The following is an 18366-nucleotide window of genomic DNA, read 5'->3' as shown; positions in this document are numbered from 1 at the left end:
ATCGATAATAATGAATGTTCCCTTTAACAGGAAAGTACCATAAAAACTTATATAGTATCCAAGTAATCCTGTGAAAATTGACTTCACATTTAGAAATAAATTGTTAACTTTGGGTTTTGCTTAAGTGTACATATGATGAGTAAAAGTGTAAAAATGTTAAATTTCTGTGAATAATAAACAGTAGTTGAAAAAAGTCTTTTATTGCAAGTATTCTTCTAACCTAAACTTATAAAATAGTGCTTCCCAAAATTTTTGGGGAAAAAATTTTACAAATGAAATAGGGTTAAGTTATGTTCATGGGTGATGGGGTGGGGGGGAATTCTAGGTGGCGCTGATTCGGGTGTTTGCTTAACTCTGAAAAATTCCTAGAACCGGCCCTGAGCGGGCCAGTTTGAACTCTTCATTCCAATGGAGGTCACTTGGTTAAAACTACTAATAGTTCACGACACAAACATATATACATTTAAACAATGGTACCGGTATTTACAGAAAGACGACAACATTTTGGTAGGTTAACCGGCCCCAACAGGTGACATCCAAGCCATAACTAGAATGATGGTAAACTTCTAGAACGATCTAACTAGTTGTGGCTTGATATGGATAGGCAGACGGATGGATTCCTGTGTGTGTGTTGCCAGTTGCCACGTTTGATAACATGGGGAGCGAATTTTAGTCCATCTGTCTCTGTCCCTGCCTTAAGTCACCTAATAGGTTCAAAACATCATATTTTTAAAATTTCAAACATTATAACAAACACTTTGAAATACCTGTAAGTTATAGTCTTGCATAAGTTTTACAAGAGAATTCTTCAGACCAGGAATGGCAAGACTGTTGTCTATCCTTTGAACTAGAAGACGAGGGTCTATATAAGTTCCGATTCGCTGGAGTAAAAACGTTATGAAATCTGTAAATGAAAAATAAAAAAAAACATTACAGAACAATATTACCAATTTTAAGGCAGGTCTACACGCAAGGATTTACCATACGTTTTACCTGCGCAAGTAAATCGTTGCAGTCAAATCGTTGTGTGTGTACCACAAAACTGTGCATTTTTGAGAACTGCCCGGAGACGGAAGACGGAGCGATAAAACTATTGCGGAGAGCATAGTTTTGACAACGTTTTCAGACAAGTCGTTGTGTGTGTACACTGTCATCCGTTTCAACACCGTCTTCACGCTCAAAACCCCAGTATGCAGTGTTGTCTTCACGTGCTGTCAGAGGTACAAGTGTGTTTTTAATTACGATTGCAGGTCTTTGCCAATGTTCCCGTGATTTTATTGTTGAATTCATCGAACTGTACAGAAGTTTTCCATATTTATAGAGGGTCAAGTGTAAGGAACATAGTGACTGTGATAAGAAAAAGACTTAGAGACTTTTGAAAAATACAAAGCAGTAGATTCGAACATGAACAGAGAAACTATTATGAAATTGGTTGTCTTGACCATAGTGAGCGCCGTCTTGGCTCAGACTTATTTCTTTGCTTTCTTTGAACACTGGCTACACTGAAAGTTAACACAAAACTACACCAAAAGGTGGTGCTGAAACCTGTACCAAGTGGACGCATTTCTTTGCAACGTTTTACCTGCGCAGATAAAACGTTCGCGAAATCCTTGCGTGTGGACCCCCCTTTAAACATGGATAATGTTAATAATATGAATTGGCTACTGCATTGGATGCTAACGACCATTGTTCTAGGGTAAATTCAGTCTCAAAAACATAACATTTATACAGAACAATTGTAAATACACCTAACTTTACACCTAATATACTTTTGATTTCAAACATTTTATATTGGACCTTAATAGTACTATCATTAAATCATTAATTATCTGGACCCCACGCAACACATCTATCAAAAGAAACTTTACACCGAACAAACATTTGATTTCAAACATTTTATATTGGACCTTATAGTAGCCTACTATCATTAATTCTCTGTACCAATCAATCAACAATCAATTCACATCTATCAATCAATCTAACTAAGCATCTATTCATTGCACAATAGAAAATTGTCTATCCTGTTCTCTGGTTGGCCCCTTTCCAATCACTCGTTGCTTCATATGAGGAATAAGAATAGTTTATATTGCCATTAAACATTTACATGTAAGGTCACTAATAGTATTTCATCATTAGCGACTAAAACGTCTCTTTTCGACCCAAGCTCAAGTTTTACGATGGAGGCAATACTATGTTACAAAACTGAAATAGTTTTCATTCAAAGATGAACTCTCAAAACTACTTCTAGTTTGTTTTCAATTTAATGTGCTAATGAAAACAAGCAGCTGTTTAGTAAGTGATTCAATCGTTTTGTCTATTATGATTGTGTTAGTGAACATGCACACTATCAATATGTCAAACTATTTACAATTGGTATAATTACTTTGTTTTTTTGTTTAAATATTTGTTTTTATTGTTTGTTTACAACATTTTACAAGTAAGGACACTTTAAGCCCTAAGCCTATTTTTATATTTCTCTGTTAATATATTTTTGTAGGTTATATCCTTTTATGTCTTTTACAATATATTAGTTTTAATCGTCATGTCCATATTTAACTAATTTAGTTAAATATGGACATAAATAAAAGCAAAAAAAGAAAAATGTGTGTCCTCCTTCTCTATACTAATGTCAAAAGTAGCAAAACAGGTGTTGTGTGCAATCCCTACTAAACTCAAAAATGCTGTCAACTCCCATCCAAGCCATACACCGTTTATTTAAGGTGGGCCTCTTGCGCCAGCAAAGCATTATTGACACATTATTAACAGCATGAACATTGTAGAGCTTAGTATGTATTGCAAATGTACGGGATTTGAATCTGTGCATGTAGAAATACCTCAACGCTACACTTGTCAGTGTAACGCCTTAGCCAACTGAGCTACTATGCCACCAATACCACAGTCGGCCGAATGCTACTAGTGCAGCTCGTGATTGTCCGAGCCCTGGTTATCCGCAGTCGTTTGAGGTCTGTATATATGTACGTATATATTGTATTTTGACTGTAGTAAATGTATATATTTATACAACAAAAGGTTTAAGTTACCTTGTTACCTGTATCCGTCAAGTGATCCTCAATTGTAGTTGTTTGACTACAACTGTTTCGTGTTTATAAACACATCTTCAGGTCAATGTTGCATTGATTTATCCCAACATTGACCTGAAGATGTGTTTATAAACACAAAACAGCTGTAGTCAAGCAACTACAATCGAGGATCACTTGAAGGATACAGGTAATTTAAACCTTTTGTTGTAAAAATCAGTGATCCAAAGGCTATACCATAAAAATAGATATTTATGTTTGTCTCTTTAGGGTTAATAACAATTTTAATGATTTTAAACTTAGAAGAGATGGCCACCACCACAACACAAGGCACAAGTGGCAGATAGAAAACCGGACAGAACTAACAATAAAATTGGGTTCAGCTGTTCCATAAGGATGGGAAATCTACTAAGGGACTATGTTTTATCTATGCTAGTAGTGGACAAAGTTCTGTATTGAAAACAAATTTAAGTGAACAAAATACAACTTTGTACGACAACTGTAGACAAAGTTTTTCCCCACTTATGAAGACTACAGTACCAGGTCGCTTGAGAGAGCAGTTGATGAGGTCCTCCCAGAGATCAGGGTCGTCATGTTCCTTACAGAAGCTTATGGCTTGCTCTATATCTCCCAGCTGTTGTGTGATGAGCTCCAGAGCTTCCTTGGTATTGCCTATCCTCCCTATAGAACACCAAGTAAGAGATACATTTTCAAACAATATGAAGTGGTTTCAGTATATATATATTCAGAGTTATTGATGTAGTATGAGGTGTGGCTATAAAAAAACGAGACTTGTTTTCTACGAGACAAACAGTGTGAGCAGAAAGGCCAAATACCATATTGCTTCATACGGAAATTTCAGAGTCAAGTTTTGGCTTCGTGGAGATTATACTATATAGGGCCACTTCCACAAATCTACCTTGTTTGCGAAGTATTCAAGTTTTGAAGAATCAAGTCTTAAAAAATTACAATCAACACAGTTGTTTTAATGAACGTAAAAAACTGTGAGAGCTGACGGATATAGACAGGACAAATTGTTTGCTTTTTCACAGAATAGTTTTGTAGACCAATAAAACCTTGCATCATTATATCATGTTTACTCTATACATCTGTGTTGGATTGACTGTAAGGCAAGTGATTGGATAGTCAGTTACCTAGCAAGTAGACCATTTCCGGGTAGAAGCAGCGATCCTTGCAGATGGTCAGTGCCTCCTGTATTGGATAGTGGTCACTGCGGCGCAGCAACGCCAGCAGCTTTTCTCTGGCAAAGTCTGCGTACAGACTGACAAGTAGCCCATGGTACTTCCTACCTGCAGATCTTATATCCTTCCTCTGGTCCAGGGCATCCAAGTACTAGGACAAATTCACTTCTCATTGTTAACACTTAGTGGTTATAGTAATACAATATTTTTTTTTTTATTTGTCGGGCTTGTAGTTGCATTAGATTGAAAACAAAAATTTTTCAATAAGTCCTGTTAAAAGGTAGAATTCTGCATTTCTCATTAATAAGCGGTTGTAATAACAGGATAAGATAAATTAAATTTCATATTGAGCAAATGGCATGCATGTACTGCATTTTATGTCAAGAATTCCAAGTAACTCAACTGGTATTAGGGCAATAAATAGTTTTAAAGACCTGTTAAAAGATACTGTTGAAAAGTCTAAGGTTTTAAGATTTTAATTCAAACTAATGTATCTATTGTTATATGTAAATTTAATCAAACTATTAAAGACATTTTGAGGTAAAACATAAGTGAAGAATGGAAAACGGTGCAATAAAAATACATGTGATTTTCTAACGTTACATTTAATATTTAGAAGCCCTTAAGTGTTAAATGGCCGAATGCATGTACAAAGTCCATGTTTTAACACGTTCGCTACTGAGCGTCGCATATATGCGACGCTGCGGTCATTGCCACAGACCAAGGTATACATTTGAATCTTACGCATTTGAATCTTACGGCTGTCACTTGGTTAACAGTACACACAGACCACGGGCGAAAACCTGTAAAACAGCGATAATTTACATTGTAATACGCTACAATCGTGTTTGTAATTTATTCTTGTTTTTTTGTATTTTGTATAACCTTTTATAATGTCGCATATTTGCGACGCCCAGTCTTCAGCGAAGACAATAGTGAAAATTATCATAGTTTTCTTGAAATAGACCAAACGTCGCATATATACGACAGTCTTTTTTTGTTTGTGTTTTGAGGTGAAAGTAAGTAAACAAAATAGATTATTCAAGAACAGTTATAAAACTGATCAAATATAAAAGCTACATAGGATAATGCAGCATACATACTGCATACATACATACAGTAATGCAGAAAAGTAAAGACCAGTTTTTTCAACTATCATTATGACGTCACCAATCATCATATCCACAGACCGAGCGACGCAGTTGTGCGTCAGACATCTCTGTAGACCACTGCAGGGAATTTAGTGCCTTCAAATAGACCGTTACAAAGATATAAGCATTTTAATAACATTATAACCCTGACGCAAATATGCGACGACAGTCTATGAGTGGAAACCGGCCGTCGCATATGTGCATCGCTGGTCCATGTGAATGAAAAATTTCGTACTATTGCAGTAGCGAACGTGTTAAAAACCAAATTTAATCTTTCATCAAAAGGTATTTAGGTCACAGCACAAGAGAAAAATAATTATTTTGGACCAATTAAAACCCATCCTCACTTATCAATTTTTAGCAAGTTTAAAAACAAAGGCAAGTACCAACAAAGGCTACAAGTAAGTACCTGATAAAGCCTCTGTTTGTTGTGTTGGAGTCGCTTGACCACAACATCAGGTGTTACATGGTCCAACAACAATGCTACAGTCTGGTCTGCATCTAGCTCCATCAGATCCTCTATCATACTGTGGATGACACTGTATAAACTGTGTTTGGCAATCAACTCAAACACCCCTCTGTGCTTCAGCCTACACAAAACACAACACTACTGTAATTCTGTGTCTAGCTCCATCAGGTCCTCTATCATACTGTGGATGACACTGTATAAACTGTGTTTGGCAATCAACTCAAACACCCCTCTGTGCTTCAGTCTACACAAAACACAACACAACTGTAATTCTGTGTCTAGCTCCATTAGGTCCTCTATCATACTGTGGATGACACTGTATAAACTGTGTTTGGCAATCAACTCAAACACCCCTCTGTGCTTCAGCCTACACAAAACACAACACAACTGTAATACTGTGTCTAGCTCCATCAGGTCCTCTATCATACTGTGGATGACACTGTATAAACTGTGTTTGACAATCAACTCAAACACCCCTCTGTGCTTCAGCCTACACAAAACACAACACTACTGTAATACTGTGTCTAGCTCCATCAGTTCCTCTATCATACTGTGGATGACACTGTATAAACTGTGTTTGGCAATCAACTCAAACACCCCTCTGTGCTTCAGCCTACACAAAACATGACACTACTGTAATACTGTGTCTAGCTCCATCAGGTCCTCTATCATACTGTGGATGACACTGTATAAACTGTGTTTGGCAATCAACTCAAACACCCCTCTGTGCTTCAGCCTACACAAAACACAACACTACTGTAATTCTTTTCAACTTTAGCAGATTATAAGCACAGAAAATTTTACATCTGACCGGACCGGGCCCTCTTCTTTGGAGCCCTGGACCCCAGGGCTCTGGCCCCCCTGCCCCACCCTCTAGCCGGCCCTGTATACTGTAGTGACATCTTTAAAAGTCAATTATGAATGAGATAGGCCTAATGACAAATAGTGATTAATGCATGGGAGTGATTTTTTGGTACTCACTTGAGGTACATCTGTAGGGACTTGTCATATTTCTTGTCGTACGAGTACAACAATGCCAAGGCCTCCAGCAGGGTGGACTTGAAGTCTGATTGGTTGACCACCAACAGATGTTCCAGGGTGGCATTGACGACTGCAGGCAACTTGTACAGTGTCGGCGGCCATTCCTTGATCTTCTCCAAAAAACCCTACACATTTAAACAGAAACTAACAGAACCGCCAACCGGTAGGCAATTGATTCCAAATGTCTAAATTTCCTATACAAATTTTTTTGTTCTCCACTAGAACTTGAGTTCTGATTAAGGTAAGCAAAGTTAAGGTATGTTTTGTGATTAAGATCCTGTAAAACAGCATGTTTTTAAAATAGTTAAGAATTTAAAACACAGTCCCATAAAGGTGACAACCGATAACAACCAGTTTGGATTTATTAGCTAACTCATAATTTGTACTTAAGTTGCACAGTACCCTATCATAGGGTACTGTGCAATCATATGGTGTCCCTATGCCAGTGTTATTTACAACCCTTTTGGTGAACTATAGTACTCATCAGCTTCTATAGTTTGCGTAACTATACATTGCCTTTTTCATGTTGATGTGGCACTACTTCCAGACATTAAGTGATGCATACCTGACAACCGGAGCGATAGCTAATAGCCAAGCCGCTAGCCAAGCCGCTAGCCAAGCCGCTAGCCAGGCAGTCAGCACAATGATATAGTTAATAAAGTTTTCTTCAAGAAGTTGAATTTATGTACTTCAGTGGCATGGTGTTTTAAATGTATTGTTCATATGAGAATGATGAGAAAAATCTATCTATATATTAATTACGTAAGCCGATTCTTTGCGTCAAAATTGTGGGCGACTGGGAAGTTGTAGAATGGCGGGAGAGGGCTCAAATTAAAGGTCTCGATCCCGTGACGGCGGGAAAAATAGTTAAATTCCCAAAAGTTTAACACAAAATTAGATATAGGTAACATAAAATATTCTCCATAAGAATGGCATTAGAAGCCATTTACTGCTGATTTTTGTTTACTTCAATACAGCTGATCGTGATTTATCACTAAGCCAGCACGCAATATTGACATTTGGATGACTTAATTGCCAGTCAATTCTGCAATTTACTATATACTATATTAAACTAGGGATTATGTTACCTATAATAATCAAGACTTTTTAGTTACGTATTAGAATGTTGAAATAAATTATTTGACTGCGAAACCTTTCAAATTTGTGTATTTTTAAGCGTATAATAAGTAGTAGAATCATGGGAGCTGGCTCAAATCAAAAGAATTGAACTTAGAATATTGAATGAACTTTCTAATTTGAAGATAATTTTGTGTGTTGAAGGAATGTTTAACAAAAAAATGACCACATTGACTAAATAATTAACGATTCAAGATTAAAAGGTCAAACTTCTGCTTTGTTTTAAAACATATGTTCAAGATTTAATCTACACTTTCTTTGTAAATCTACTAACCTTTTTAATTTGAGATTTATTGTAGTGTTTAATCAATATTTTGCATGAAGTGGAATAACCTCAACGGCTACTCTTAGAAAATAACATGGGAATAAAGATGAAATAGGTTCGTACAAGCAATATATTTGTTAATTAATAATTTAATTCTATGACAGGTTGGGTGGAAAAACAATGTTGTTTGGATGAGATTTTAAACAGGTACTGTTGCTCTAAGAAAAAAAAAATGTTTAAACAATATAGCATAGCATGAATAGTATATATAGTAAAGAGAGCATCCGTACATAACAGTAAAACCTAGAGATAGTTTCCATTTCTTTACGTTTCTTAAACTAACTAAAAATATGCAAGACAATGCTGATGAAAAGTAGGCTAATTACGTTAAGCCTATTGGTTTCGATAACTGTGTAATGTAACCCTAACCAGTCGCAAAAGAGTTAGGAATCAGTCGATGATTAGGCCTATTTTGATAAAATATAGTCAAACGCATCTTTAAGAGGAATACCACCACATAAACTTACACTAATTGCTATTTTTTTATGTTGATCAGAAACAGATCTAGGGTTAAGTTTGGTCAATGGGATGCCTTCACTTTACACCAATTTTGTTAAACCTTTACAAAAGGAGCATAAACTTAGAAATATTAACTGGGAAGAGATGCTAAATAAGCGGTTTTGACCTAGAACTAAGCTTACCTCAACATACATTTATTTGCCTTTTCATATTTGACGAATACAATTCCAAAAATTCCAATCAGGGAAGCCATTTTTACCACCATTAACCACAAGACCAAAGCTACCTTAATAAACCAGTATTTATTTACAATCATTCTGAGTTTGTTAAATATTAGAATAATTTTTTTTACATTTGAGCTTTTTAGGGACTAATGTCCTCACAAGCCACTAGTGTAATATTATATGCCTTAATTTTATTTTTTTCCCCAAGACGAGGCGTGGCGTTTTTCCAATTTAGCACTTTTTGGTCAACATTATTCCAATTTCGTTTGTACTGCAATATACTATGGAATAATTAAAGCAAGAAACCTGAGGGTCCATTTTGAGAAATTCATAAAGAACCATCTCGTAGATGTAGGGGTCGAGGCAGTTGCTATGGATAGGCAGGTAAGGACTGACTGTGCGTAGCTGGTGAACTCTGGCAAACTTAAACACCTCCTCCTCCCATAGTCTCTTGTTTGTACCTTAAACAAACATTTAATGTTAGGTTTAGATGTGTAGAAAAAATACCTCTCAAATAATGCAGGTAATGAGAACTGTTATTAAAGAAGGCAAAAACTTTGATCCTGACATAATCTAAAACCTCTCCTGCGGTCATGAAGACACAATCGTCTTCTCCCTCGGTTACTTGTTTTTTGCAATTATGGCAAAATCTTGCACATCTTCCGCAGTCTTGTAGACATCATCATTGTCTCTCACAGTCACAGAAATATCATCATCGTTTTCGGTGATCACAGCAAAATGCCAATGAAATGTCAATTGGGGTTAACATATCCCTCGGTCACATAGACATCATGATTGTCTCCTGCGGTCATGGAAATGGAAACATCGTCATAATTTTTCTGTGATGGCAGCAAAATCTTGAACATTTTCCGCAGTCTTGTACACATAATTTTGTCTCCCACAGAAAATCATAATCAACTTCGTGATTCCAGCAAAAGCATGAATTTTTCAACTGTAAAAACTTATAAGACGCGTTCTGCGATCCCAATAGTAATAACTTGGGCTATTTCCTGTAAAATACCCCATATTTTGGTAAAATCCAAATATCCGAACGTAAGTATGATCCCAATTTATTCGGATAGTTGAAGTTCTACTGTATTTCAAGATGGGGACACAGCTAAGTTTTTTTGTTTACCCAGGTATGAATGAAATATGAGTGAGGTGCCTTATTTGGCTTTGTTACAAAGATCAGATGCTACTTAAGCTAAGATTGTTTATTATAAGCCCAATGAGCAGGGACAGTTAGGTCCAGTGTCGAACAATTAAAAAAGTTAATGACTTTTATCAGGATCAAACCACAGACTTTCCGATTATTAGGGGTGCACTATAACTACTCAGCTACCAAGGTAAAAATGAATTCCATTGGAAAGGGATAGAGAGCTAGCATATGTAACAAATAAGAGTCAAGGGACTAATAAGATAACACAATAGCCTATAAGGTAAAGGTCAAATAACACCTATATTTCGTTTCAACATAGGATTTCATCAAATACAAAAACTTATGAATCAATTCTAAGAATAAGTTTTATATTTAGGACAATAAATTGTTATGTGATGTGACCATATATATATTAGCCCTAGACTCTATTTTACTCAGGAAAGCTAGCTGAACTACAGGGTGGCCCAAAATAAGGTACTCATCATTTCACGCCTCACGGCAATTAATTATTATTTATTAGTTGTACAAACTTACTCTATCGTAAAACTAAGATTCCACCATTGTTACACATTCCATTCGTCTTTGCAAGTTTTTAACCATTCCTGAACATTGTTGTGGAGTGATGTTCATTAAAACAGAAGTTAAATTATAATAAGCAGTCCAATTTTGATAAGAACCTTTTTTGGGCCGACCTTCCAAAGAAAAAAAAAAAACTCCTTAATTAGGCACATAACTTTCCTTAAAAGTACCTATTATCAGATTCTTTAAAATTGACTATGAGATGAAAGATAACTATCATATATACTATTATAGATTGTGATTATGGTCTCACATACATTAAACGGTACTTTCCTGTTAAAGGGAACATTCATTATTATCGATGATGTTTTTCGATATATCGATTTATATTACAAATTGACAACTGATCTTGTTTAGGCTAAAAGTCTATTATATATGGATTAAGAAATGAAACTGTTGTAAGTTAAGCTAACCTAACATAACCAACCAAACTTGCTGTACCATTTAAAAATTCTGTTTGTAACAGTAAAGGCAAGTTAACCACGGAATTTTTAAATGTTACAGCAAGTTTGGTGGTTAGTTATGTTAGGTTATTTTTTTAGAACGGTTTCATTGTATAATTGTTTGTTGATACTGGACAAAATTTATCGTAGTTTTCAGCTGATATGTTTCAATTTGTTAATATCGATATATCGAAAAAAAATCATCGATAATAATGAATGTTCCCTTTAACAGGAAAGTACCCATTAAACAGACTAAATTTGCACACAATGAGCTTCCTTCTCACAAAGCTTGATGTGTTTTCATGGTGTGAGATGGTGTCTGATAATTACCCAGGATGTTCTGGCACAACTGGGCAGCTTTCTCGTATTCCTCCAGCAACAACAGATGATCCAGATAAGCTTGTCCAATGCTCAGCTTGGTGTAGCGTTGGACTTCCTTCTCGTTGCTCTCAACTGCTACCATTGCCTCCTCAAACTTCCTGTAACCATTTTAAAGCTATACAATACTGTTACTAGCTAGGTAGCTGAGTGTAATAGTGTTTGCCTACTAATCAAAGTTTTGATCCTCAGAATGTCAGCAGATTAAATTAAATTAAATTGTTCAAAGCTAAGGTGAGCTGTCTTTGATTGTTGCGCTTTTAAATAATGGGTACATATGGTCTTAGTCAGTAAAAAGCTGGTCAGGGCATCTCATTCCATCCACTCGCCCTCCATTCATATTTTGCGTTAAAATATCTCCAGGCGTGTCCCAATACTGATTTTGTAATAGTTGGTGATCTTACTCAAAGCCAAAAGCGGCTTTGAACCATAAAAAATCTATAAACTTTATGAGAATTGAGCCAGCAGTAAATTTAATTATCAGGTGAGCATCCTTGCAATTTTCTTGCTACACTTCATCAAAGTGTAAGAAAATTATTTTGTGTTTTTTACAAATCTTGTAATGTGTTTCTTAAATATTCTAACAAAATAAAAGGAAATTAGACATTGAGTTAGGAAAGAAAATTTTTTGTCTAGTGGAAATACAAGCTTTTATGAGACACTATATTTGCCAAATTTCACAAAATTGGATCAATGGTGTGGCTTTAGTCTCTGTATACATACCTGACAAACACAAACATACATACTCAGGGAGACATCACTCTTAAAACCGCAATAAATATTTCCAACATAAACTCAAACTCAGTGGCGGCTGGTAGGTTAAAGTAGTGGAAGGACGTATACATTTTTTGGGAGGGTTACTTATACCGAGGGAAGGATAAATTTTTAAAAAATGGAGTTATTTAACACGTTCACTGCAGGCGTATCCGATCGGATACGGGCCGAGCGGGTGTTAGGGTGCTACCGTAATCGATAGGATACGCTCGGCAATGCCTTTAGTTTATTTTCGTTTTTGCTCTAGTGTCGGTCGTAGGTGGACCTATACCACGTTAGCGTGTAGTGTGTGGCTTGCTTTTTGTTGTGGTGTAGGTTGGTAGTAAATTTTCCCGTAAAATTCCCATCTGGCAAGCTTAAAAATAAACTTTTTGTCCTGTCTTTCTACCTCCAATTGGCAATACAATGGGACCGGCTAGGTTCCAAGCAGTGCTGCTATCGTTTGGTGTTTTAGTGAACGACGTTGACTCTCGTTGTAAGACATCACTGCACGTTATTTGTTATTCGTGAGACCGAAATTTGAAAGCCAATCACCCGGCAATCGGGTTTTTTCGACGCTGCTGGCTGCGCCACACTGGGGCTACGCCTGCCGTTTGATGGGCCGCAACGAACGTGTTAAATGTCAGTTTAGGCCCCTTTTAGCGAATTTCCCATATAGGGAATAAGCTATTACCGTAGTACTCATGGTAAGACCTGGACCCGGGACCGATATAATTTTTCGTTTTGAGGTCCCTAGAGGCCAAAAACGCCATCCGTTTAAATTCATATATATTTATGTGTGTCCGTTAGCGCGATAACTCGAGCAAAAATGATCCGATTTAGATGAAATTAGGTACAAACATGTAAACCTACATTTATTCAAACGAGTTCGTGAACCAGCATGATCGGACCATGGGAACGGAGGTTTATGGGGGGTTTTATGGGGTAAAAATGGGTTTTCCCCATTTTTTACCCCAAAAACAAAAAAGTTGCAATTTCTTTTTTTTCAACAGTTTTTTAGAGCTTAAAAAAAGAAATAATTTAGTATATTTAAGCGCTGTTGTATGCCTAACGGTCACGGAGAAAATTAAAAAATAATGTTATTTAAAATTCCTATGTTATTCTTATGGAGAAAATGAAAACTGTTGTAGTTTACTTGTTTATTATGTTGATTATATTGGTTAATGTTTATATGTTGATAAAATTCGGCAAATTTATTTATTTCATCCTATAGGCCCTACTGTTGACGTATGGTCAAAAAACACTTTTTACCTTCCCCGTATCAGCAAACCTAAGCACTCCTTAAATCTAATGTTTTTTTTTAAATAATTGGGAATAAATATGTCTTATTTATGGAAATATTTTAGTAATAATGTAATCAGACAAGTTGAAATTCACTTAGTCTGCAGGTTTGCTGCGGCGGGGGTATTTGGATATAGACTGTTTTATTTATACTGTTATTGTTTTCATCGTCTCTTTGTTTATAATTGTCCTCACCAGTTGCATACTTTGCAGAAAGATTTTTAACAGAATTCATAATTCATTAGCATTACTGAACAACACATCTAGAGAAACAATAGTTGTTACATTAACTAACACCTCAAATACCGGCGGTATGATGAACATAACCTCTACAAATCACTAACTACTGGATTTCACTTATTTGACAGATATTGACAGTCGGAGTCGACAGATCGTAGCGCTCAGCGCTCGTTGTGGCAATACAGTAGTTTTAAACTACTTTTGGGACAGAGTCCCAAACGCCCTATACTTATTGCATTAAAGCCTGACACAGTGCTGTGATTGGTCCAATTTTTCCATGCAGTTTATATGGAAGTTCGGACTCATATCTACTGAATCCCAGTGTACTACCTGTTGCAAAAACATGTTGCTTCCATTATCACCTATCCTAAAAACATTATTTAAAAATTATATTTATATGTTTATTATTATTAATCTTACTATTGTCTAGAAAATTGGAGGACTCTGTCCCAGTATCCTTATGGACCAGCCGCCACTGCTCAAATCTTAACAAAATACTTTCTTCAAAGGGAAGAGAAAGTAATAAACAAACGTAATGTGACAGATATTTAAGCCTGCATACCAGTGGTCCATAAGCCAGCTGATTCTGTCGTCTGCGTCGACTGGCGTCGCCACGACCACATCTTTGGGACACATCACCAGATAGCAATTCTCTTCCACCAGACATTCTAAGTCAGGCCAGTTCAGTTAGTTAGTTATAAACTTTTGAGTTCTCAATAAGTAGTACTCAATAATGAGAATCAAGTATTCCAGTACACATTCTCTTAACTGACTCTCACAGGGCCTAGGTTGGATGGTTGGATAACTTCAAAGGTTGTGAATGAGGGAATTATGTACACAAGTAAAATGCAGGAGAAATAAATTTACAGTGGAGTCCCGATAATCCGAACTTTGGTAATCCGAAATTCCGCTTAATCCGAAACCGAAAAAGACTTTTAAAAATTTTGTTGTTAATTTTTTTTTAGTAGAGCTACGTGCTGTCACTTATCGGGGAAAGTCAAAACTACTAGCACACCATCGCGTGACGACATTAATGCAATTTATTGTAGACACAAAAAGTGATGACCCAGTACGTGCTGTCACATATTGGGAAAAGCCGAGACTGTAGCACTGTCGTGTAACGACAGTTAGTTGTACCTCCTTGAAGTATTCTGTAGCGGTCGGGCGAGGTAGACTTGTTGTATAGACTATTTTAGTAAACATTTTGCTTGAGGGAGCGAGCTGGTCTAATGGTTAGAGCATGGGGCTTTGGCCCCAGAGGTCCCAGGTTCAAATCCCGCCAAATCACGAATGGATTTTCATTTTATCTAAGTGATAATGCCGCAACCCCAAGTCTAGCCTAATGTAAAAAATGAAATGTGAAAAACAATCCCAGGCTCGTGCCTAACGTCATAGGAAAAATTTTTTTTTTAACATTTAGGCAAGCTTAATCTGAAATATTCGGTAATCCTAAATGTGCCCAGGCCTAACCATTTCGGACTATTGGGACTCTACTGTATAATTGATGATGTAGAAATGAACAACTCAGCTGCTTGGTGTTTAGATTTACAACGTTCAGGATGGAGTACAGGAACTACAGAGTTCAGGAACTTTTACTAAATGTCCGTTAAAAAATCTTCTAGCTATAACTGACCAAGAAAATAGTCGTTGCAGGTATACTCCGTGTAACCACGCAGGCTAAGGTTGTCAGTACACACTGAGCCGTAGTCCCCAGGTCTAGGCTCTAACACATGTAGCTGTGGCCGCTGGGCTCCGTCGTCTGCACGCCAGTAACCCAGCACAACCAGCTGACTATCCAGAGGTCCCACACCACAGATCAAGAAGTCCGTTTGGAATGACAGCACTGCGGTTGCAAACATTCAAGATTAAATTTAAGCTTTTTTTATATAGTTTCCTTGTTTTCTACCACATGTAGGCTACACTCCTCTGTATCTAGTCTCTAAACACCCAGTGAATGTGTTAAAGACAAAACATATTCTTAATAGGTAGTGGCGGTCAAAACCAGAAAATTCAAATCCAAACCTCAAAACCAAAACCAACTAAAAACACCCCCGCCGCGGCAAACCTACAGACTGAGCAAATTTGGATTTGCTTGATTGGATTTACACTAAAATATCTCCTTAAAAATATCACAAAATTATTCCCTATTTAAATAGCATTTTAGTTTAACAAGTACTTAGGTTTGCTGCAACAGGAAGGGTTTACAAGTTTTTTTTTTAATGTTAATACAGTAGTTTAGTGTGAAATTAATGCATTTTCCAAATTTGATCAAAATATGTTTTATAAACAAACAAACTAAGTAACAGTTATTTATTATCCATAAAAACTAACATAGAAAATTTAAAAATTTTTGAATTTTCTCCATAACCATTAGGCACATTATGATGCTTTAATATACTAAATAATTTGTTTTTTTAAGCTCTACAAAATGGTTTGGAAAAAAATTGCAAAATTTTATATTTTTAGGGTTAAAAATGGGAAAAACCAATTTTTACCCCATAAAACCCCCATAAACCTCCGTTCCCATGGACCAATCATGCTGGTTCGCGAACTCGTTTGAATAAATGTAGGTTTACATGTTTACTAAATTTCATCAAAATCAGATCATTTTTGCTTGAGTTATCGTGCTAACGGACACACATATATATATATAACTTTTATAGATATAGATATAGATATAGATATATATATATATAAATGAATTTGAACGGACGGTGTTTGGTGTTGGAAACTTAAACGCAAACCTTTTTTATTCGCCTGGTTAAAGTTACAGCCAGAGCAGCATAGATATTCAAAAGGAAGAACAAATTTTCTAGAAAGAAAAAATCTGAGGAAAATGTTAAAACAATAACAATTTAAGTTACAGTTTTATTAGATGTATAATTTTTGTAACTGCGGGTTTGGTGTATGGGTTAGAAGCAAATTATATAACCAGGCACTCTATACTTAGCCTAAAATGAACCTGGCAAGGTATAAAAATAGAGCTCATTATATACTTTGCCAAGTCATTCTATAGAATGCCCATTGGCACTGCTGGTAAGGTATAAAATACACTTTTGCATGCCTTTTTTAGACTTTTTCATCCTTGTTTAGCATTTTCTTATTTAATCTAAAATTGACTAAAATCAACCAGAGCCTCACAGCCTAACCTAACCATACTACTCTACTCCCATGGCCATGAATACCCTAGGTGGTATTTGGCCTCGTCAACAAGTTGCCTCCATCCCTCCCTGTTCTCTGAATCTTCTTTCCTTGCTCTCAATCTTAGCAAATCTTTCTCCACATGGTTCTTCCATTGATTCTTGGATCTTCCTCGGGGTCTTCTTCCTGCTGGGTTCTGTCTCCAAACTTCTTTTATTAGTCTGCCATCTTCCCTCCTCCATACATGGCCAGCCCACCTTAGTCTTCTGCTCTTTGCTTCTCCTACTATGTCTGGGGAATGGTACATGTCCCTTATTTCTTGGTTGTGTCTAATTATCCATCCTTCTCTCTCTCTAACAGGTCCAAATATTTTTCTCAAGACTCTGTTTTCAAAATATAATCAACTTCTTTTCTGTTTGTTTGTCCATAATCCATGTCTCTGCTCCATAAAGCAGGATTGGTCTTCTTGTATACAGTAGAACCTCTTTAATCCAAACTAATTGGGACCAGGGGTAGTTCGGACTATTGAATAGTTCGGATTACAGAACATATTGTTGTTTTTACATAGCTAAAACATTGCTAAAATTGATCATCATTATTTTGGAAAAGTGAAAAATGTTTTATAAAGTAAAATACAGTGTTTATTTAATACAGTAGTAAACATGGTGAATAAACAGTACTGTAAATTGAATACAGTATACAACAAAGAACTGCTGTACTGTGTATAGAGTACAGCAATGAGGGATTCGGATTAGTGGACGTTCGGATTACAGGGGTTCGGATTAAAGAGGTTCTACTGTACTGTTAATTTTGTTTTATGTGACAGTAATTTTGATTTTAAAATATTGTTTAATGCATACATGAGCATTTGCCAAATTTATTCTATTTTGAATTTCTGTTAATTCATATTTTTTAAACTAACCATACACAAAGATAAATCAATCAATACTGTTAAATAAATGATTTTTTAAACAGATTATAATTGTACTGTCAAAGTGATCCCTAGTAGTCTGTAGGCTACTGCAGTTTCGTTGCAAAAGGGAACTACTTCTTCAGGCTGTGAAGGACATAAAATTTCATTAGAGAGGAAGACGTCAAAGATAAAATCCATCGATGTGGTTTGCGGCAAAAGGTTTAAAACTTAATAATTCTAATACACGCATTATGCAATTCCAAACACTACAATATAAGCAAAAAATAATTTTTCCTCTACTAGTCTAATTTTTTCCATATCTTTCCGGATTTGATCCCACCACTTGCACTTTGGTATTCCTCCTAGTCTCCCCCTTGGATCTCCTATTGGTACCTTCTTCAACAAGCTCTCC

The 18366-nt window shown here is 36.1% G+C and overlaps 1 protein-coding gene across 1 annotated transcript in view; it reads right to left on the bottom strand.

The window, feature by feature from the left end:
* Positions 1-18366, bottom strand: part of LOC128990400 (vacuolar protein sorting-associated protein 41 homolog) — a 33137-nt gene that overhangs the window by 3800 nt on the left and 10971 nt on the right. The window contains exons 7-15 of the mRNA XM_054412749.1: positions 15534-15743; positions 14463-14568; positions 11558-11706; positions 9353-9507; positions 6842-7026; positions 5801-5981; positions 4193-4391; positions 3579-3719; positions 768-904 (exon numbers count right to left, since the gene is read on the bottom strand). Coding sequence (XP_054268724.1) covers positions 768-904; positions 3579-3719; positions 4193-4391; positions 5801-5981; positions 6842-7026; positions 9353-9507; positions 11558-11706; positions 14463-14568; positions 15534-15743 — 1463 coding nt within the window. The remainder of the gene's footprint in view (positions 1-767; positions 905-3578; positions 3720-4192; positions 4392-5800; positions 5982-6841; positions 7027-9352; positions 9508-11557; positions 11707-14462; positions 14569-15533; positions 15744-18366) is intronic.

This window comes from Macrosteles quadrilineatus, unplaced genomic scaffold (assembly GCF_028750875.1).
Source record: "Macrosteles quadrilineatus isolate MER2022 unplaced genomic scaffold, UCM_ALF_1.0 Scaffold_3__2_contigs__length_128488019, whole genome shotgun sequence".
Lineage (NCBI taxonomy): Eukaryota > Metazoa > Arthropoda > Insecta > Hemiptera > Cicadellidae > Macrosteles > Macrosteles quadrilineatus.
The sequence above is the reverse complement of the archived record's forward strand: the minus strand, read 5'-3'. Positions and strand labels throughout refer to the sequence as shown.